This window comes from Malania oleifera, chromosome 4 (genome assembly GCF_029873635.1).
Source record: "Malania oleifera isolate guangnan ecotype guangnan chromosome 4, ASM2987363v1, whole genome shotgun sequence".
Taxonomy (NCBI): Eukaryota; Viridiplantae; Streptophyta; class Magnoliopsida; order Santalales; family Ximeniaceae; genus Malania; species Malania oleifera.
The window spans coordinates 81,777,852-81,801,071 of NC_080420.1; the positions used below are offsets into that span (position 1 = coordinate 81,777,852).

General features: G+C 34.6%; 1 protein-coding gene across 1 annotated transcript in view; it reads right to left on the minus strand.

Moving 5' to 3' along the window:
- The window catches only part of LOC131154304 (uncharacterized), a 47,605-nt gene extending 25,837 nt beyond the window's left edge, over positions 1-21,768 (minus strand). The window contains exons 1-2 of the mRNA XM_058106991.1: positions 21,600-21,768; positions 7,776-7,870 (exon numbers count right to left, since the gene is read on the minus strand). Of these exons, the coding sequence (XP_057962974.1) occupies positions 7,776-7,870; positions 21,600-21,629 (125 nt within the window). The 5' untranslated portion in view covers positions 21,630-21,768. The remainder of the gene's footprint in view (positions 1-7,775; positions 7,871-21,599) is intronic.
- Positions 21,769-23,220: the final 1,452 nt, after the last annotated feature.

The window sequence follows — 23,220 nt, forward strand, 5'->3', positions numbered from 1 at the left end:
TTCCTAATGCCCTTCCAATATGGTTTTAAATAATCGTAACAGTCCGCATAACAGTAACGGTCACAGTGTAACAATTGTGGCCATCACAGACGCTATGTAACAAGTAACGGTCACCGCATGCATGAATTCATTTTTTTGCATTAGCAAACTTCTTAAAAACATATAGATTAACATGTTTTGATCCTAGAATCCTATATACTAATGCTTTAAATGATTTTTGGTAAATTTTAATCTATTTAAATGTAACATATACTACAAGTATTGGATGTCATCTTGGTTGTTTTAGTTGCTAGAAGAAGCATGCATTTGCTACTTGTCACTACTTATTGATTATAGGTACAATTCAAACTAAGAAATCATAAATATAAAGGAATATAATGCTTTAAATGATTTTTGGTAAATTTTAATATATTTAAATGTAACATATACTACAAGTATTGGATGTCATCTTGGTTGTTTTAGTTGCTAGAAGAAGCATGCATTTGCTACTTTTCACTACTTATTGATTATAGGTACAATTCAAACTAAGAAATCAGAAATATAAAGAAATATAAACTATAGAATGCCATCATTTCTACTCTTTTTGTCTTTAATGGAACTTTTTTTGTCCAAAAAATAAAATATAGAATGTTCATATATTAAACAAGGACAAAAATGCATACAATAGAACGTATTTTAGTCTCCAAACTAGGTGCAAGAAAGACGGGAAAAAATAAAATTGAAAGAAATTAGAATATGAACATATGTAATTTAATGAAAGAAAAGTTGGGTTTGTTTAATGGTAGTTATCCAAAAAGTGCATACTAAATGTCAAGAAAAATAAACCCAAAAAGGATTTTTTTTTTTAATAAAAAAAATCACCATCTAAATAAACCAACTTAAAATTGAGTTTCTAAGCTTCAATAAAGAGAAAAGAGAGGGGAAAATGCAAAAGGACTACAAAACCAGTTTTAGCTATTCACAGCCAGCCTGGCACTGTAACAGCCTATGACGGCCGTTATGGAACTGTAACGATCGTTATGTTTATGAATCAGCGTACACCCAAGATATTGCCCAGTAAAGGTCTCAAAAGCCACTGATACTAACATCCGTAGCGACCGTTACACACTGATTTTTAATACTACAGCCTAAGAGGCCTCCTACTAACACAGACCACTCAGCAATTATGTAACTCCCCCTACTTGGTACTAATCACCACCCTCCAAAAATTGGACTTTCTAGAATGAGTTTTAAGTCCAAAGCCATTTCCCAAGAAGAGGCCCAATTATTGCCAACAAGTCAATTATCTCAACCAACCAACACTCAAGAAGAATCACAATCCCCCTTTTTTATAGATAATACTTGAAATCATCTTCTCCACTCGCCCAAAGAAAATGCCTTCAAATAATTCCAATTAATAGTTACTAAAGAGGGAATGGGAGAAATTGGCATGCAGTAAATCAATAGATTTCATAAGTACATTTAATCAAAGCCAGCCTTTTCAATTTACCAACCTCTTCTCAAACGTCTCAATCATGGGGTCCCACATTCTCTTTTCCTCTATCTCTTTTGCTCTTTGACAAAGGTTTTGTTCCTAGCAATGGCAATCTCACTTATCTCTCTGCCTAGCTCCTTGAGTCATCTCCCTCCAACCATATTTACACAACTTGGGCCTAGATAGCCTTGAGTCTCAGGAGGATTATCAAGAGGCATTTAAGGTGGAGCAGTGAAGGAGTTCAATTGGTGGAATCACCAGACCAGTGTGGGTGAATACAGCAAAGGTTTGATTGGTGAATTGCAAGTAACTCGCAGTGAAGATTAGGGTTCCTGGGTACTGCAAGGGCAGTCAATGATGGTGGACAACTTTCTATGACAATCGTGAGTCGTGACTTCGCTACATGGGCGGATTTAAACAAGCCCCAATGTGAGCTATAGCCCCTAGTCAATTGACAAAAATCTCCCTATATTTTATATATGTAAGAGGCTTAAATTAGCAGGTCTTTCTGGGATTGCACCCACTCAAATTTGCTGCTGCACAAGGCCTAAGTCCAAATAAAGAAAATTTGGAAGGCTATTTCAAAATTAAAACAATAATATTAGAGAAGGAAATCCAACTGAGGAAGAAATCCAATGTAGTGAAATTTTGAGTTTTTTTTTTTATTATTATACTAATTGTATATCTAAATTGATATCATAGTAATTTATGTTTATAATGAATAATTATCAAAAATTAACCCTACAAAGTTTTTAAAAAAAAAATTAAGAGTATGTGATGCATGAGCTTCAGCCTCCACTGACTGCAGCAGGCCCTGAAGTTGGCTATTGTCACCATCATATGAAGGCTTTGGTGTAATTCTGGCTGGTTCTATACTCTTAATTTTTGATTATTTTGGATGGGTTACTAGATAACCAAATTAACATTTTTAACAAATATTAATATGAATTTTCTCTTGTGGATCATGCAAGAGTTTAAAGTGGTGTGTTGCATTATATAGTTTCAATGATTTTTTTTTTTTCCTTTCGGTTTCCTCTGTTTTAAATAAAATATAAACGAACCTATTTTAAAATCTTCAATGTTTCCTCTACACTTTGACCCTTTGGTAGATTGTTGGTATTTTTGGTGAAAATTGGGCCTTCCACTCCACTAAAGCTTTTTTGTACCATCATGCTTAAGGGGTAAGGGCAGGTGAGGAAAGCTTTGGGATGGTGCACTGCTGCAGGTGATTATCTGGTGTGCTTGGTTGGAGAGAAATGCCAAAATTTTTAAGGGTTTGGCTACTTCTATTAACTTGCTTTAGAGCTGATTGGCATTTCTTGCATCACTATGAGTTTCAGCAAAAGGTCTCTTCCAACATGTTCCTTTTAATATGAATTTTGTTTATCTGTATATTCTTATTCTACTAATGAATTTTTTTTTATTTAAATAATAATAATTCTTTGTTTATTAGTGTTTTAACAGGCAAAGGTCTAAGGCGAGGCGTTTTACCCTCCTTGAGGTGAGGCGTAAGCCTCAAGGCATTGAGGCGTAAGCATTTTGGGACTGTATTTTTAAAAATAATTAATAAATAAAATCAATTTATATATAGTAAAAAAAAATGAGAAAATTTTAGAATAATGGAGAAAAAAATAAAATATAATTTTTTAAATATCATATAAGCCAATTTTACATAATAAAAACAAATAATACATGTTAAAAAATAAGCATAAGCAACATTACTAAAAGAAGAGAAAAACCAAATTAAAGCATCCTCCACTAATTTCTAAGAATATAAAACTAAATGACCAAAGTTCAGATGCAGATCAAATTGGAAGGGATCCACGACTGTCGGAGAGAGACGAGAAGCTTGGAGGAATCGTCAGAGAGGGGGAAGGAGTTGGAGGAAAGCTAGGAAGCTTTGTCGAGTCGTCAAAAAGGGAGAAGGAGGTGGAGGAAAGCTACGGAAGCTTTGTCGAATCGTCGGAGGGGAGAAGGAGCTGGAGGAAAGCTACAGAAGCTTCGTCGAGTCGCCGGAGAGGGAGAAGGAGCTGGAGTATGAACGCTACGCCGACTCGTCGGAGAGGGAGAAGGAGCTAGAGGAAAGCTATAGAAGCTTCATCGACTCGTCGGAGAGGGAGAAGGAGCTGGAGGAATTGTGGGAGAGTTACGGAAGTTTCGTCGAGAGAGGGAGGAAAGAAGCTTCGTTGAGGGGTTTTGACGCTCTAGAAATGTGTACGCCTTCCCAACTGAGGCGTGAAATGCGCGTTTTTCTTCCTAAGGCATACGCCTTTTCCTTGATGTGTACGCATTTTAGGCTTTACGCCTTTTCTGTTACACCTTAGGGCATTTTATGCTGAAAACACATCGAGGCGCACCTCAAGAACGCCTTTTAAAACACTTTTATAGAAAAAAACAAATAACATAAAGAGATAAATTTCTACAATTTCTTTCTCTATTCCTACAGGTACTTAATTTACTCTTTTTTCATTATTGGCATCTACATAAATATTCAATCAATATCAATTATGATCTAATGTTAGATATACAAACTTCTTTCAAGAATCAAATTTAAATTAATTATTATTACTTCCCAAAAACAATAACCAAAATTATGTATTATTTCTAAATTTAACAAGGCCTAAATTATTTTTTAACTTTTCCTAGAGGCAAATATTTCTTTCTTTTTCTTATCCCATTCCAATTATAAATTTTGAACATAAAAAAACTGTCATTCTATTTGCTATAAGTCAATTTTTTTTCCTTTTTTACATTTATTTTAACTTTAACACGCTTTTATTTAATTCTAACTTTTTAAATATTTTAAACTATTTCGGTTAAATTTCAAATTTAGTAGTCCATAAATTATCCCCAATATTTCTTTAACTTTAATTTCTTGTACTATTTCATGTTTTGAAAACAAATTAACAGAAAAACAAAGTTTTTTTATAAAATTTAATACAGTACCATAAATTTAGCTATAGCATTTTGAAAAATAACTAAAAAATTGAATTGATATTAAACTTTTACAAATTAATTCCAAACTTATAATTAAAATACAATTGGATTTAATTTTAGAAATGACTAAATATATTTAAAATGTCACATGATGCTTACAGGTCATATGCTAAATTCTTTGAAACAATTTCTCAAGTTAACGAATTTTTCTATTAATAATAAAAAGGCAAGTATTTGAAATGTGAAACTGTTACCTAACAATACAAATAAAGTACAATTATCTCGTATGAAATCACATAACATTCATTGTAGTCATGGTTAATAAAATTGATGAAATCAAGACAATTTTAACATATTTTTGAAGATGACATGGGAAAATTGGATTTATAATGTTTGTTTAATTCTTTTCATAATTTTTTTTTTTTTTTGTTTACTATTTTTCTTTGGGTACATTGGAGGTCTATAGCTTGAGACCCAAACCAATCCCACCCCAACCTATCATCAGGCCAAGGCCTTCGCAGCCTTTCACTCATTTTTATATTAAACAAACACAACATACCCTTGAAAAAAAAAGTCAATTACAGTTTGAAATTAGTGGTAATTACAAGAAAAAAAATATATGTTTAAGTTTTCTGCCATATCATTACAAATATTTTTTTTTTTTTAAATAATTAAATAACTTGTGCATCGCACTGATCACTGCTACCATTCAAAACTTTGCATCCTTGACATTTTAGCTGAAATTGGAATTTAAGGTCTCACATGGCTCAAAGTTATTGCACTGACATTGAGGGGTTAAAAGGGGGAGCAGCGTTGAGGATGGAAGCACACATGGATTGAGTTGGTAGGGAACAACAAGTTGGCAACCCAAAAAAAATTGGAATAACAAAACACGAAAGTGTAGTTGAACCGAAATAATTTGAACAAACTCTACTGGATTGATAAAGATACAAAACATTAACAGCAACAAGTGCATTAAATTTAACAGCAGAAAATACACTAAATTTATCAGCAATGCAGAAGTTCTATGCTGTATTGAGTTTCCAACAGAGATTCAAAATAGAAACAGACCAAATTGTTAGCCTTGGTGGCTACACTATCATGGTTTATATGTTTTGATGATATTAACCTATATGTCTTTCCTAGTGTTCTTTCATCTTTGCAGGTTACGTTTAGTACAGGTTCAAGGGATGAAAACTTGAAGTATTGGTCAAAAGGCAAAGACTAGACCAAGTTGACGATCAAAGTAGGAAAGATCAAAAGGTCACGTACTTGGATGGACCCAAGCAAAACCAAAGGAAGCTTAGTGTAGAATCTTTGTAATGGGTGTGTGTTTGAGGTAGTTTATGTTGTAACTCTTGCGTTTTGTTTCTAGCATGATTTCTGAGCAAGAGTTGAGCAAATGCATGCATACTAGGACACTTGAGTTTATAGGATTGCACTAAAAGCTACAAACTCAACTCATAGTTTTCAAAGTTTAAGTCAAAGAGTTTGTTAAAAGAACCCTAAACTCAAATATGTTTTTCAAAGGGACAAGTTTTACAAACATTTACATACTTAGTCCCGGTTTTCTCAAAACGAGTCTTATGTCCTAAAGGGTGCAAAGGAAAAAAAAAAGTATATTTTTAATAAAGGACATACAAGTATATAAGATTGTAAGATATCAAAATAGTTTTTCAAATGTGTTTTTATTAACAAGATATCTTATATTCAAAGGGAAACTCTCTTGGACAAGTTTTAATCTTCATTAGACTTAATATATTTCAATGTTTTAAGTGCTTAAAAGGCTTTTTGGTTGGGTTTAAAACCTCAGTTATGCACTGATCAAATTTCCTGAACACCCTTCGGTATTTGGGGCATAACTTTTGCTAAAAAAGTCAAAAAAGATCATCTTGGTGTCTATGGAAAGCTAAAAAAATCCCACAACTTTCGTGTTGATGACTTTTTCCAATTTGGGGTAATCGTCAACGTATGCAAGAAGCCGTCAATGGTTTCAAAGAGCCCAGAAAAACCATCGAAAGGTTTAGGACGGTGACAGAACACCAACGAGCGAAAAACAGCTAGTTTTCAAAATAGTTTTTTAATAAAACTCCCCAACAGCCATAAAACGGCTAATAGCCCATTTTTGCCTATAAATACAAGTTCTTAGACTTGTTTAAGAAGGTTTTTTATTATTGTTGATCATATTTGTGAAAAATATCTTTGAATCCAAAACCTAGCACTTTGCACTTGTATTTTAGTTATTCGTTCACAAAGTGCTCAATCCTCTCTTGTTCATTGATCTTGTGTGAATCATTCCTTGAGAGATAAGAGTGAGGATTTGATTGTATTCCATATCAGCTCATTTTGAGGAGCATTTCTTTGTATATCATCTTCGTTGTAAAGGTTCTTTGTGAATCGAACTTACAAGGCATCTTGGTGATCCTAGTGGCTCTTGGAGAGCACGGTAGGGATTTGCTCCCGAGTTGTAAGGCTTCTCCGCCACTGAAGGAGATCATGGTGGATTGTGGAATCTTTGGCTAGGTGCTAAGGGGTGGACGTAGGCTTGGTGCCGAACCATGTAAAAATACCAGTGTTGTTCTTTCTCTCCCTTCACACTTTACTTTATATCTTGTGCATGATTTATATTTATATTGTGATATAATTTCTTGTATCTTGCCAAGAGATTTTATTTTGTAGAGAAATTTTTATAACCGCAAAAGAGTCCATTCACCCCCCCTCTAACTCTATATACTCCCGGCTGCGATGGTTAACAAGTGGTATCAGAGAGAGGCGCAGGGCATATTGTATATACTCCTGGGCTATGACCGTCTAACACAAATGAATCAAATGTCCTCACACACAAGATGAAAATCAAGGCTCTTCACTAAACAAGGTCAACAGAAACAAGATACCATTGATATTATCAACTAAAAGGAAATCATTGACACTTGCCAATTTGGCATGAATTTGTTCTTTCAAAAAGAAAAGCATATAAAATAAATTTCAATTTCAGAATTTCAACCAGTTCCTTCAATGCTTTCACTATTACTCGGGAACAAATTTAATAAAAATTTACTTCAGATCATTAAACTATAAAGTGCATAGTGGAAAATAGTCAAACCCCAAGGAATTAAATAACTCAAAATATTAATATTGAATTTATATTGCATAATAAATTAATCAACAAATAGTGAAACATATGAGATGCAAAAGATATCTCTTTTATGTACCAAAGATTCTTCAACCCTATCATCCCTACATTAAAAATTTTGACAGCACTGCAGAAAAGATAAACAGGTGAGAACCCTAAGACCAAAAAGTGCAAACATAATGGCACACATGTGCTTTGCAAATTATAAAATAAAATAACAAAATAACAAACCTGGTATAAAGGAAAAGGCGATTCATGTCTGCTTCAAACTGGAGCCGCCTTGGATCTCTAGCAAACATTGGATTTTTAGCCAGCATTTTCACAGCCTGCAAAGACAGCAAAGAGACAACAAACCCTTACAGAGAAGCAAAACAGATGAAATGCATTCCTCATTGAATGAAGAATAAAGATTGAACCCACTAGGCAATCTTTTGACTATGAAATTCCATTAACAGCACCTTCCATGCATTAACCCCAGTGGGATCACTTGACCTCCCAAAGACTGATCTGAACCAATCTTGTCACATCATTGATGTGTTATAAGTCTCTCAAAAATTTATGTATTACTTGATTCAACAATTCAACATATGCCAAATTTGCAGCCAGTATTCTCAAGATTTTTGAAGCTAAACATGTGGGAGAGTTCATAATACTCCAGAATTTTTAAATTAGTTATCTTCAAAGTCCCCTCATATAGATCTTATTAACAGACTATAATAATTAAATTAAAAAACGAGGAAATGGAGTAAGATAATAAATAATAGGAAGTGAAAAGAAGTAAAAAGCAAAGAATCTTGATCGAGTCCCTTTCTCACTTAACCTCATCCATGGCTTCCCTCTTAAGTTGTACTGGGAGAGATAAGAGTGAATCCTTAAAAGAATGTTCACATCAAAGGAAAATCCTTTGATCAGGAATTCATGGAAATAAATGGAGCGGAGAGAAGCCAGGCAAGGAATCAACAAATTCATACCTCAGCAGTGGCAGCCCTGTGGTTATGCAAGCATTTTTCGTCTGTATTCCTATGGTTGGAACGCTTTAAGGATAGCAAATCTTTTGGAAAATTCAGTATAGGGTGAGAAGGCACCATTATAATAACAGAGTGTTTCTCAATGGAAGATCACTGACAATTATTATAGACAATCATATTTTGTTTGAAGTCTTAGAAACTAGGTATTTTTTTAAAATTAGTAAATCTAGATATTTTAGAAGTTCAGTTAAGTTGGGGCTATTTTATGTATTTTAAGTACTTTTAAGTCATTTCATATTTATTAGTTTGAGTTGGGTTTACTTTGTAATTATTTGTTTGAAATGTATTATCGGTGTATAATTACTTCATTTATATTGTATTTGAGCACTTATCATTTTGAAATCAGATTTCCAATTCACTCTCTCTCTCTCTCTCTCTCCCTCCCCCCCCCCCCTCTTCTTCTTTCTTCTTCCTCCTCTTCCTCTTCTGTGTTCTGCTACGAATTCTCAGTGTTCCTGATTTCCAGTTCTATTCCCTGTTCTGTCCCAGTTCTATCCAGCTGTCTCTCCCTCATTCTCCCTTCTCCTTCTCCTGTCTCTATTTCTCCCTTTCAATACTCTATCTCTCACTGTTTCTGATTTTATGTTCCTGTCCTATATCAACTTCCCTCATCACTAGTTTCAAATTTGCCACTACAAGGAACAATCAATCTGCCACCCATAGCATACTATAGCCCATCCTCCAAGCACTATGATTGTACCATACTATCCTGCACTAACATTTGGATTTGAAAATATTCATCACCCATTTGAGCATGCTCCTGTATCTGAACCATGAAGCCACACTCTTAACCATGTAACGTCACACATATCCCCATAGTCCCTTTTTCAAGTAGGTGTATGTGCAACTTAATTCTGCTTTTCAGATTTGTGCAACCATTCAAAGTTGAGTTAGGATAGAACTCATGTCAACATGCTAATACCGTCCAAACCATCAAGCAGACTAGGATGTACCATATCCATACTGTTCACAGACCTAATCTAATAACAATAGGCCATCACAAACACGCTCATTGTCAACATCACTCTCAATTTCAGATTCATCTCTCCATTTCTCTTCATCCTTGACCATCCCTTTTCACCTAACTCAATCTGCTGAGCAACTGGAGTTTCAAAAATACATAAATGCCCCTCAGAATTCCTCAGTAAAAATTTGGACAATATCACATTAGAATTACCTTGCATGGTTCTTTATAAAGAATTCCTCATTGCAACATCTTGCAGCACCAAATGACAAGAATATACCATGCTAACCTCCAACAAATTAGCTGGATTTATGAGCTGAATATGTCAAGCTACATGTTCCTACACTATTCATAAATGATTTCTCCCCACCCCGACCTACCATCTAAGCTTTGAGATCTCCCTTGTGAAAGCCTAGCACCTGTAATGAAGTAGCATCTAATCTCCCTGAAGGACTAAATTTTTCAATTCTGATGGAGATCTCGAGGGTTCCAAACTTCCAACTCATGAAAATTTTGGTTTCAATTCAAAGAAACATCTGAAACTTATAGTGAACAATGGAATTACAATGAAACCTGGGGAAATATTAAAATTGATGAAAGTGAATAATTTAGAAACAAATTTTTAAAAAACCCATATTTTGTTCCTTTTTTCAGTTTTTTATATTAAAATTTTTTAAAATGTTGACCAATATATCTGAAATTTCAGCTGAAATTCCTCAATTTTTTGGAAAATTTTGAAAGCTCCCAAAATTTTTCGAAGAAAAAAAAAATGAAACCTGATTCCTTCCAAACATTCCTGAAATACAAAATTTTGACTGAAATTTCAGCGAAAATACCAAAATTTAAGACCATTTCCCTTCTGAAACTCTGTATTAATCCTGTTCCTAACAAAAAAGTTCTCTTGTATCTTAGCCTTTTTTATCTGAGCCAATTGCTATTATTGCCTTCATCTTCATGAAACTGGACCAATCCACCCAATTCCAAAAAATTCCTTCGCAATTTGAATTTGATTGTTGCCCAATTTTGGATCCTAACAAACTCCCATCGTGGTCTGCCCCTTCCCAGGACCCTGCATATGTGGGAGCTTTGTGCACCAAGCTGCCCTTTCTTTTTTTCGCACTCCCTTGAGAAAATGAACTTCACCAGTCTTAGGATACTGGACACAAACATATGCACACTCATCTTGCAGCTGAAATGGTAATTCTATCCGCCAACTTCTAGTTTGCAATTTCTCCTCCAAATGAACAGAAGCTAACTTTTTTCATGCGCAAGTCAAAAGTTTTCCTTTTAATCTGCAAGATTTGAGGGTATTCTTCTAAAAATTTTCCTTTGAGCAGATCCATCAAAATGAAAGAAAAGCACCGGAATAGAGGGCAAGAAAGAGAGTGAGAACTTCTAGCTATGCACTCCACTGGATCAGAAAAATGCAGCTCTTTGTTAACCGTGACAGCATGATCCCTTTGGTTTTGATTTTCACCTAATGAACCTTAGAAATGCCAAGTGAATAAATCATTTCAGATGCTTTGCCTGACCCTTTCTAGACCACAATGCAGAAAGAAGAGGTTGGATAACTCTAGAAAAAAACTTTTTTCCATTTGGAGTGAGCCTTGAGATCACAAAAATATATATAAGGGCCAGCTCGGTGCACAAAGCTCCCGCGTATGCGGGGTTCGGGGAAGGGGCGGACCACAATGCATCTTCAGTACGCAGCCTTACCTTGCATTTTTGCAAGAGGCTGTTTCCACGGCCTGACCCCGTGACCTTCAGGTCACACGGTAACAACCTTACCGTTGCGCCTAAGCTCCCCTTCATCACAAATATATATATATATATATATATATATATTATTTTCTTTTCTATTTGTTTGTTACCTCTTTCTTTCTTCTTTCCTTTTTTAGAAAAAGAAAATTAATTAAGAAAGAGGGGAAAGAAATACAAGCTAAAGGAGAACAAGAAGTCCTCCAAACTAAAGAAGAAAATAGAATAAAAGATAAAAGAACAAAGGACCTAAAATAACTCACTGAGGAAGCTCTTCAAGGCCTTTCCATCATAATTTATTGAGCACTTTAAATTGACTAAATCTCTCAGACTATTTTTTTTTTTTTCTTTTTCTGCTTTTGCAACCATCCAATCAAACTTCCTCCCTTTCTTTTTTGGAAGATGGCTTCATGCCCTCTCATCTAGAAGAAATTTTTCTATGATATTCATTTTGTTGATTGGCCAACCAAACTTCTGAAAAGAAATGCTTAACAACCAATTTTGTTGGTCTTCTTGGATTGATCCAAATTAATCTTTCGGGTTTGGGCTGCACTTCTGGCTTAGTAAACCACAATCTTGATTCAACTTTTCTGAAGGTTCAGTGACTGATTGGAAATGAGTTTGGACCGGGCCAGGATGAACATTAAAGGAAGACAAGGCCTGGCCCAAACCTAAAACAAATCTTAGACAGTGCCCACCTGCTTGTTTCCCACTCAGGAAACATTTTCCTGTGATTGGTTGCTGCTAGAAACCCTAGCCACCGCTGGACTTCAGTGAGCTTGTCAGAGAAGAAATCCCAACAAAAGCCATTTGACCACCATATGAATCACAATGCAATCCTCCATTCTCAGATTCTTTCTTACAATTACATCTTTCCAGCTTTTTTTCAAATCCTCTTCAAACCCAGTTGCATGGATGAATTCTCAAAACACACCATCAATTTCAAAGCCCCTGCAAATCAATGCCACCAACCCCCATTTGTACCTCCAGGGGAAAAAATTTTGAATACCCTTTTAGATGTAGGACAGGAACAGAAAACCAGAAACAGCAAGAGATGAAGATCTTTTTTTTTTTCGGGGGGGGGGGGGGGGGGGATGGAACTGCTGGACAGAACAGAGAACAGAAAATAGAGCAGGGAGGTAAAAATGTAAAATAGAGTGGAAATAGATGTAGAACAGAGAAGAAAAGGGAGGAGGAATAAGGGAGAAGGAAAAGAGAGGGAAAAGGCCACACGAGAGATAGAGAGAGAGATAGAGAGAGAGAAAGAGAGAGGGAAACTGAACTGGAAATCTGATTTCAAAATGATAGCTGCACTAATACAATACAAAGAAAGTATATTTTTACACCTAACAATACAATTAAAACAAATACTGGAAATCTGATTTCAAAATGATAACTGCACTAATACAATACAAACAAGTATTTATACACCTAGCAATACAACTAAAATAAATAATTACAAAATAACCCTAACTAAAAGAAATAATTACAAAATAACCCCAAGTACTCATAATACATAAAAATTACCCTAAATTAACTAAAATTCTTAAATATCTAGATTTAATAATTTAAAACAAATCCCTAATTTCTAAATCTTCAGACAAAAATATGATCACCTTCAATAATTTGCAATGTTTTAAGAGGTGAAGGCTTAAAGCAAATTGTTTTAACCCTTAATAGGCGTAAGCCGCCTTTTGAGAATTTTATTTTAGATATATTTTTAAATATAAATAAAAACATATGAAAATTACAAATAAGATGTTTAACAAATCAAATACAATTTGTAAACTACTTGTTGGTCATTCAAAAATACTAACTTAAATTCAATAATAACTCATGCCAAGAGATAGCTATAACATTAAAAAGTTCAAATCATTTCCAAGAACAAAATGCAACTTTCAATTATTTTGGAATGATTAAGGCTCAAGAGTTTCAGAAATCAACTCATGTTATGACATTCCTTTCTTATAAACATGCAGTTAAAATTTTCTAACCAAATCTAACTTGATATTCATATGCTCAAAATGCATAAGCCTCAACCAAAAAGTCACAAAAGGCATGTCTTTTGTACAAATGCATAAGCCTTAGTGTGTAATGATTGGCATTTTAGGGATTTGGTACTTTAGACGGAGCATCCATTGTCTAGAGGTAAGCCCCAAGGCAAGCCTCAGAGATAATTTGCAAGAGATCCTCCATCAAACTCCCCTTGTTCAAGAAAACTCAACCTAGAGTTTTACAATGGCGCAACAAAAGCAGAGAATGTGTATCCATGAGCAGTTCAACTTGTAATTTCCCAAATTGTCCATTTTCAACTAGATGCAAATATCAACAACAAATTATCGTAATTATCCTCAAGGTTCCCAATCCCAAAAAAGCCAATAGGTGGAGAATTATCAAGCTTTGGGAGATGATTCAAGGCTGGGACCTATTTGTCACAAATTTATGACAAGATTAAATAATTTCATTCTCTAAAAAAGCACTTGTGTTGAGTTAACATTGAATTTTGCTGCCTGCTCCTTCGACTCTTCTACAACTTGAACATTTGGCATCATTGGATTTGCTTGCCCTTCAAGGATGGCATCGTGTGGTCTACAATCTACACGGGCAATGCAGCTTTCATTTCTACATTGATAATCCACAACAACAATGAATTCACGATCACTCGCAATTTCCTTATTTTTGTGATCATGTTTGTAGTCCATAACAAGAACAATTTCTATTTCATCCTCAATAGGCTGTTTTGAGAATTCTAGTTCGTCTGCAATTTCCTCTTTTCTGTCATCATATGTGTAGTCCATAACAACTTCTAATTCATCCTTGATAAGTTGCTTTGAGATTGGCAGCTCATCATTCCCAAAATAAAAACTCATTCTTCACTTGAAAATTAAAATGTAATACAATTGAGAAAGAATTCCAATATTTACAAAAGTTTCATTCTAAACCAAAGAAGGTTTGAGTTTGACCATGTTGTCTTTAGCAGTATTGTATTCTATCCTGTCACCCAGTGGCATGGAACACAAGCTTATAAGATGCATATCCTGCCCTTGTTTCCAGCATCTTATTGCATTTTAAAATAAATATCAAGATAAAAAAGCCAATCTATGAATTCTCTTTTGGAATAATTACCATTGGAACAATGAATATCATGAAGATGGGGCATGGGCGCCCGTGTAACATTTCCTGAATTCATAACTTGTCAAGAACTAAAATTTCTGTCCCCAAATCAAATTTCTTGAAGTTCTATGAAGTATTTCTGAACTTCTCAACAATACTCCAAGAAGACTCTACTAATGAACTTAAAATGGTTATGGCACACTGATTTTATAGCTAAACTGAATTATTAATAAAAATAAAATAAAGAGAAAAAACCAGAAATCAATTGCATTGAAAAGGAAGACAATAAATACTCGAACCAAAATGTAATGCTCTATGATTTGAGGGTAGCCCTAACAAATTTCATAACTGGAAATCAGTAAAGAATAATAATGAGAACAATGAAAGGAAAAGAAAGAAGGGAGACAAATTATTGCTAGAAAAAGTGGTTGAGATTTGCACATGAGAAGATGGAGCCATTGGGCATTTGATTTTGGAATAGGGTGTTGAATGTAGGATTGGAAGGAATTAGGAGATATAATAGTACCATAAAATGTGGAGATATGGGGACATTTCTAAACACCTCTCTTAGTAGATAAAGATACTTAAGTGTGAAAATAATTATCACCCTATTTTCCTAGATTTGAGGAGTTTAAGCAAGGGGCCAGCACATTCTAAAGGAGCGATGACATCACCCTCCTCTTAGCACCTCTCAACTTCGAGTCCTTGAGCAAGGTGACACCCATCCCGACCCCTGTCCGCTACCTCCCCCTAGACTCCCACAGCATATATCGTCTCTTCATGTTGATTCAATTAACAAAATCGAACCCTACAATCTTTCAAACACCATTATTCCTAACTTGACCATCTCTCAACATCGAATTCTTCGCTTCGAAACCAAGACACCTTTCGAACATTGCTCTTCATTAGAATCTTCCCTTCAATCACCGTAAGCCCTTTCACTCCAAAAATCGACGGCATCCCTAACATCATCTCACTGCCTTCATCCACAGCAAAAACCCTAATATGACCATAAGTTTCGCAAAATTTCACTATCCCCTATTGGAGGATAATCATTCTTCGTTTACCAATATCGCATAGCCCCTGTTCCAAAACTTACGACCCTTTCCCTCTTGATGTCTTGCCCTGCCACAACCCTTGGCATCTTGCTTGTGCTCGAAGCAAAAATGGGAGAACATGCAACATTTAAAATTGAGGGGAAGGTGATCACTATCGACTAACTAGATGTTGTCGCATCACAGAATTTGCAGGTAAGCTTGTCTCCTATATCATATTGGAGAAGGATGAGCTCATGTCGGTGTTGAAGTTGATGGCCGTGTTACACGGTGCCAATGAGGGAGGTGCAACGAGTCGTCCTAGAGTTATTTACAAAAAAGCAAAGAATAGTGTGTCTTGAAGGTTCTTGAAAATGGCAAAGGCAAGTTTCTATGCTTGAAAGACTATAACAAGAATTTCCTTGACGTACATATGCCAAAAGGGGGCTAGAAAAAAAAGTGGAGGGAATTCCTTGCTGCCCTATTGGAGTTATAGTCAACCACGACAGAACCTTCCAAATCCAACAATGGTAGTTGGCGATGTTCTAACTTTGGTTCTTCAAACATCGAGAGAGCATAGGAGAAGAATGAGAGGATTTTCATGTTTAAGAGGCTATTGTCGTACTCATCCTACACTAATGTGATCAAATGAGCTTTGACGACGAAGGTGGGCTAAGATGGAAATACCTCGAAATCAAAGGGATTGAGTAGATCGATTGCCTAATACAAATCCTAATCCCATGACACATAAGGATAGGGATATAAAGAAAGTTTTCAAGGGCCAATAGGCTTGGCTGGAGTTGGGCCAATATCTCAAAGGCCCAATTAATTTGCGTCGAAGAAAACTAAGGCAGGTCATTAAAAGTAAGGGCCCAAACCTAGTAAAGGAAGATGTAAAGAGCCCAAATTTAGAAACACAGCAACAAAGGCCTATAGTAGAATGGAGGAGAGTCAACCAGAACAAGCCAACTTGGATGTTCTGGTTGGAAGGCCAATATGGTTCCATAAGAATCGGTGGCAGAGCGCTCCGCTAAAGAGGCTTGTATGATCAACAAGAAGCAAGTTGACATTTACTACCAAGCTGCACCTTCAATAGACAAGATGAACATGACACTAGAAGGGGATATGGAAGACAATTTGATGTATGATTTAGAAGAAAAGATGGGTAGTATCAAGTATGTGTGAATCAGAGAATAAGCTTATGGTTGATAAGATGAGAGCCAAGTTTGAAAAGGAAGGCTTGTTTCAGATGTTCGAAGGTTTTAGTGGGGATCATGAAGAGGATGGGTCAGATAAGGCTGATATTCTGACAACGAGTTCGCAACAGTTGGAGAGAGATAATCTTTCATTGGGATTCTAATTACGCACAAGCAAGTATAAATTTTTTTCAATCATAATTGTACCAAGTTAAAGCTTCAAATGTTGTCGCTTTAAATGTTGTCGGATCTTTGTTTTATGACCTTGGCCATGGGCATAATTCTTACCTTGCAGTTAATTCAATTGTTCATTCTTGCGATGCAAGTGGGGATCGTATTGGGAAAGTTGATTTTGTTATGGAGGATGCTTTGGTCATCTAAAAGTAGTAAAGGCGTTCTTTCCCTTCCTACCCAACCTACCCTTTCTCAGGTAACTTTATTTCGTAGGGAGCATTTTATTAGGGGGAGAGGGTTGCGATTTAGCCCTAAGGAAGGTGAGACAGACTGCCTAGACCTGCAAAAACTCCTTGGAGACCTAGAATTGGAATTAGTATACCTTGTTGGGAATGTGGTGAGGATGGATTTGAGACTTAGGATGCATGAGAAAAGGAAAACAAAAGTCCAATAGGAGCTTAAGAATTTGGTTTCGACAATTAAAAAAGGAGATGGAAAAGGTTTCAAGAAGAGTTGTAAGTGCGTCAAATTATGAAGATAGTCAATCAGAATGTTAAAGGATTAGGGGGCATGAGAAAGAGGAGCTTGATAAAGGAGGTCATGGACAAGAATTCCCCTGATATCGTCCTTATCTAGGAAATTAAGTTGGAATCAATAGATGGGGGGAGTGGACAAGAGTATTTGGGGTGGTCCCAGTCAAGATTGGGAATTTTTATCTTCGTGTGGTTCTTCAAAAGGTATCCTTCTCTAATGGGATTCTCTACCTATTTCTAGAGTTGATACTCTGACGGGGTTTTTTAAGTGAGAGGGAGGGGAAAGTGGTGGATTCTTCTAGACCTACTTTAAGGAGCAATTTTAGGGAAGAGCTTCACTCCATTTTTTGGCTTTTGCTCCCCTAGGTGGGTCATGGGTGGTGATTTTAACGCGGTTAGGTTTCCCAAAGAAAAGAAGAGGGGGGATAAATACCACGAGTATGCTCAATTTTGATTCGTTAATTAGGAATTGCAGTTTGAGAAACATACTTTTAAGGAATGCTTCTTTTACTTGGTCTATAAAGGAGGCTAGAGGTGGCTAGTAGACTAGACACTAGTGAGTGGGAGGATGAATTTCATATTCTTTCCAAAAGTTCCTTCCTAGGACTACATCCGATCACTAGCTTATTTTGTTGGAATTTAGTAAGATGTCACGGGATTTTTCAGGTTTGAGAATATGTGGTTGAACCATGCGATGTTAAAACCATTAATTAGGGATTCTAGGAGAGAGGATTTGGAGAGAGGTTGGGAAAGCTTTAGATTCATGATGAAATTGAAACATTTAAAGAAACTAAAAAATTTTGAAAAAAAAAAAAAAAGAGGTGTTTGGAGACATTAGAATTAGAACATTCAGTCTTCTGGGCAAGTTGGCTTTTGTAAATATAAAGGAGGAAGGTTATTCTCTTGAATAATGAGGCGGAAAGAAGAATTTCAATTTTAAAAAAAATGAACTAGAAGAGGAAATTTAAATGAAGAGCTAGAGGCAAAAGACCAAATTCAAATGGGCTAAAGATGTTAACTACAATTCCACTATCTTTCATAGGCTAGCTAATCAGAACAAGAGGGGTAAGAATGGAACCCTATTTCCAATTATCAAATGCACTGATTGGGGAGACCATTTCATAAGGAAGAAGTGCGGGGTTGGTTTTTGGGATGGATAGGGACAAGGCATCGGGCCCAGATGGTTTTAACCTAACTTTCTTCCAAGATTATTGGGAGATTAGCTGAAAGTTTTAACTGATTTTTATGGGAATGGGATTTTGAGTAATAGCATTTGTTAGACTAACACTTTACCTAAAATCTTAAGCTATTAGGTTGTGGACCAACAATGTATATCAAGCTTTAACACTCCCCCGCATGTGCAGCCCAACAGCATGTTGAGAGATAAAGACACAATAAAATCACCCATTATAGGGAATAGAATAATTTTTTAAATAACACACAACAAACACAGGCAACAAGACTAGAACCTAGGACCTCCTAGTAACCAACTCTGATACCATGTTAGACTACCACTTTACCTAAAAGCTTAAGTTGTTAGGTTGTAGGACAACAATGTATCAAGCTTTAACAGCATAAATTCCTCTTTGATAGCCTCGATGCCTAAAAAACCTAGATCTTCCAAGGTTGAGGATTTTAGACCTATAATTCGCGTATCTTGTGTGTACAAGATTATCAGTAAAGTGTTAGATAATAGGTGGAGTACAGTGCTTAACAACACTTTTGAGTACTCAAAAGTGCAGTGGATGCTATTCTGGCGTCCAATGAGGTAATGGAGGATATTCGTAGGAATAAGAAAAGGGGGTTTGTTTTCAAAGTAGATTTTCAAAAACTTTATGATAGAGTGAGACATAGCTTCCTCTATAAAATTTTCATGAGAAAGGATTTTGGTGAGTGTTGGCACAAGTGGATTAGGGGTTTGTCTAATGTGGTTTTCAGTGATTGTGATGGTGAAACCAAATCTAGGTTTACAACTTCAAGGGGCATTAGACAGGGTGACCTGTTATCTTCCTTTTTGTTCATCCTTGTAGTTGATGCTTTGAGTAGGATGGTGGACAGGGCGGTAGAGAGGGGATTTGTGCAAGGGTTGTGTGTGAGAAGCGAGGGGGGGTGGTTTCTCATATTCAATTTGTTGACAATACCATGTCCTTCCTAGATGATCATAGCCCTTCATTCAAGAGAATTTTGGGTACTCTTCAAGTTTTTGAGGGCATCTGGGCTCAAAATTAATATGGGGAAGAATGTTTTAGCAACCTTAAATGTACCCATTAAGTGAACTGGTGAATGGGCTATAGACGTGGGGTGTGGTTCATTGAATTTGCCCTTGACTTAGGGGTTCCTTTAGGAGGGAATCCTAGAGCTGTTACTTTTTGGAATCCGATGGTGGAAAGCGTGACGAAGAGCTTAGATGGTTGGAAGTATATGGTTAACTAATCTATTCAACATTATTATATATATATATATATAAACCAAGAAAATGTCAGAGGAATGGAGGAAAAGCACGTTAATACTTAATACTTTTATACAAAAACAAAGGTAATATTAATAACTATCGCAGAATTAAGATTATGAGTCGTACGATGCAACTATGAGAAAGGGTAGTTGAACAAAGAATAAAACTGGAACCAAGAGTTTCAGAGAACAATTTGGTTTTATGCCTAGGAAATTGACAACAAAAGCTATTCATCTTTTAAGAAAATTAATGGAAAAGTTTAGGGGAAAAAATGGGACTTGCATATGGTTTTGATGGAGTTCTATTTCTCATATTTATTCTCTATTCACTCCTCACACTGAATTTGAGATGGGGAGGGGTTCCCAGATTCGTTTTGGAAAGATGTATGGCTTGGGAATGCTTCTTTCTTCTTCCACTTGTTTTCTTTGTTTAGATTGTGCTCTGAGCCAAATAGAGTTACTCCTTTCTTTGTTGGCAATTTGAGTAGCTTTTTGTTTTCTTGGAGTCTCCACTTTAGGAGACCTCTAAACGATAGGGAGATGGTGGAGTTGTCATTCTTGTTGTCCTTATTGAATAACTGCAACTTGTGGGATGGGATGTGGTCTTTGGATCAGTCAAGGTGTTCACTTGCAAATCATTCTTTGAATTCTTGACCTACTCCAACTCTTTTTTTCCTTTTATCCTATTATTTGGAAGGTCAAAGTTCCCACAAAAATCAAAACTTTTACATGGTTTGTTGTGCTTACAAAATTAATACCAATAAGTTGCTGCAAATTAGGAGACCTTTGAAGGCTCTCTCTCCAAATGTTTGTGTGCTCTTTTATAGGAATTCGGAGACAACATCCCATCTTCTTTTGCATAGCAAATTTTCTTGGATGATTTGGAATAAAATGGTCCATAAAATAGAAGAGAGATGGGTTGGTCCCTCTTCAATGGAAGATTTGTCAGTCATCTCCTTTGCAAGTTTTGGAAAAAAGAAGGATAGAGCAGCTTTGTGGAAGTGTGGCATCTTTGCAGTCTTATAGGGTCTACGGTTAGAGAATAATGCACGGATATTTTCTGGGAAGAAGTTAAATTGGACACTAGGGTTGGAAAAGATTCAATATATCGCTTCTTTATGGTGTGTCAGGTTTGGAATTTTTAGAGGAGCTAGGTTTTTGGATTTACAAAGAGATTGGAGGAATGTAGTTTGATACAAGAAGAAGAAGAAGAAGAAGAAACCTTAAGTCCCACTAGGAAGTTGAAACAGCATCCATAAAAAGGCATTCTTCATCACTTTTTGGCACCAATATTGAAAAATTATTCTTTTTTCCTTCCATTATTCCTGAAAATTTGCACCATTCAAAACCTAGAGGCAGGGAACACATGAAGAATATTGGACAGAATGTGCTTCACTATGGAAGGCTGACGGTTCAAGTTTCATCAGCCTGAATGTTGCAATGTTAAAAACTTCTCAGCACTCTCCTCGTTTGGTCACATTGATAATTACATGCCAGTTCTTTGCCCCAAAATAAAAATCAATCATGGAAGTAACAGAATGAGATGCCACCTATCTTGACTAATTTAATTAGCAAACGAGAAGCACTATATTATCAGAAAATTGCCTCAAATGCAGGGCAGATATCAACTCAGACGGGCCAGACCTAGACAAGTCCAACCTCAGATAAACGCGGGAATAGGGACCAAATATTTACTTCCTGGCTTGCCAAACAGGCAAGTTATAGTTCCATTTCTTCATTCACAGTGAAACCCACACAAGAAAATTTAGCTGGCCCTGGAGAGAGAGAGAGAGAGATTATTACCTCTTGAAACTTCTGAAACAAGAAGGCCATTGGAGAAGCCCCTGAACTCTGGCACTGGCACTGGCAGTGGCAGTGTTTGAGTCTGTACTAGGGTTTTGGAAGTGAGCGCAAAAAGCACCATGCCCTTATGAAGTGGAGACGCAGCATGAGGATAACAATAACTGCTTATAATATTTATCGCCTAAAATAACTATTTTATAAATAATAATAATAATAATAATAATAATAATAATAATATTTTGCTATGAATGGACTATGAGTAAATGATTTTAAGGCTTAGTTATTGGGTCATTTGAACTTTTTGAAAAATTAAAAAAAAATAATGTCAAATTATAAATAGGCATAAGTATGGAAATAAATTAATAGCAAGAGATTTATTTTATTAATAACAAATAACCTTCAAAGGGATCATTGGGAATCACTTATCCACAAGTGTTTTTTAAAAAATATATTAAATTTAATAATAAGTGGTGAACTAGGAAATTATTGAAAGTTATAAGTGGGTTTTTGTTGTATTTAAAATAAGTGGTATTTGGATACTTGGTACTCTATGATTCTTTTTAAACATATTTTAAACTATAAATATTCATATTTTTTATTAAAATTTAATTAATAATTGTCTTAATTATTTATAATTAAAATTTAAATATTTTCTATCAAAAAATAAAAAAGATTACTATAATTAATTAACAATAATCTTATTATTAATGTAAATTTATAACATATTACTATCATATTAAATTATGATAAAAATAATATTACTAATTAAATTAAAATTTTTTATTTACTTAATGTTAATTTAAATTAATAAATAACTCTTATTCAAACCATAATTAAATTATGATAACTGATATGTCATGATGCATAGTAAAATAATATATAGTCATTTTTAAATATATTTTAAATAAAAATATTAACATTTCATAATTAGAAATTTAAATGATCATTATATTATTTTCTAATTAAAATCTAAATATTTTTAATTAAATGAAATGATATCATATTTTTATTTATTAATTAAAAATGACAATAGTCTTGTTATTAATGTGTATTTATAACATATGATTATCACATTAAATTATGTTAAAAATTGTAATAATAACTAAGTTAAAATTTTTGGTTTAATTAATTGTAATTTATATTTATAAATGGTTCTTTTTATTCATTCAAGAATTTAATTATATTTTATTAATAATTAATAAGTTATAATGCATAGTAAAATAATATATAGTTAACTTTTAATTAATAATTATGTTAACTATTATTTTTAATTAATATTAAAAAATTTATTAAGTAAAAATAATATGACATTATTTTTTGACTAGCATCAATCTTTTTTCTTAATTTATATTTATAACATATGATTATCATATTAATTTATGTTAAAATAATATTATTAATTAAATCTAGCTTTTTTATTTTTAATATTAATTTAAATTAATAGATGATTCTCTTCTTCATACCAAAATTGAATTATGTTTCATTAATAATTAATATATTATATAATACATAATAAAATAGTATATGATTATCTTCTACTATAATTTTTAAATTATAAAATAGTTACTTAATTTTCTTATATTTACAAAATTTACCCCGCTTATGAACAGTGCCACTTATA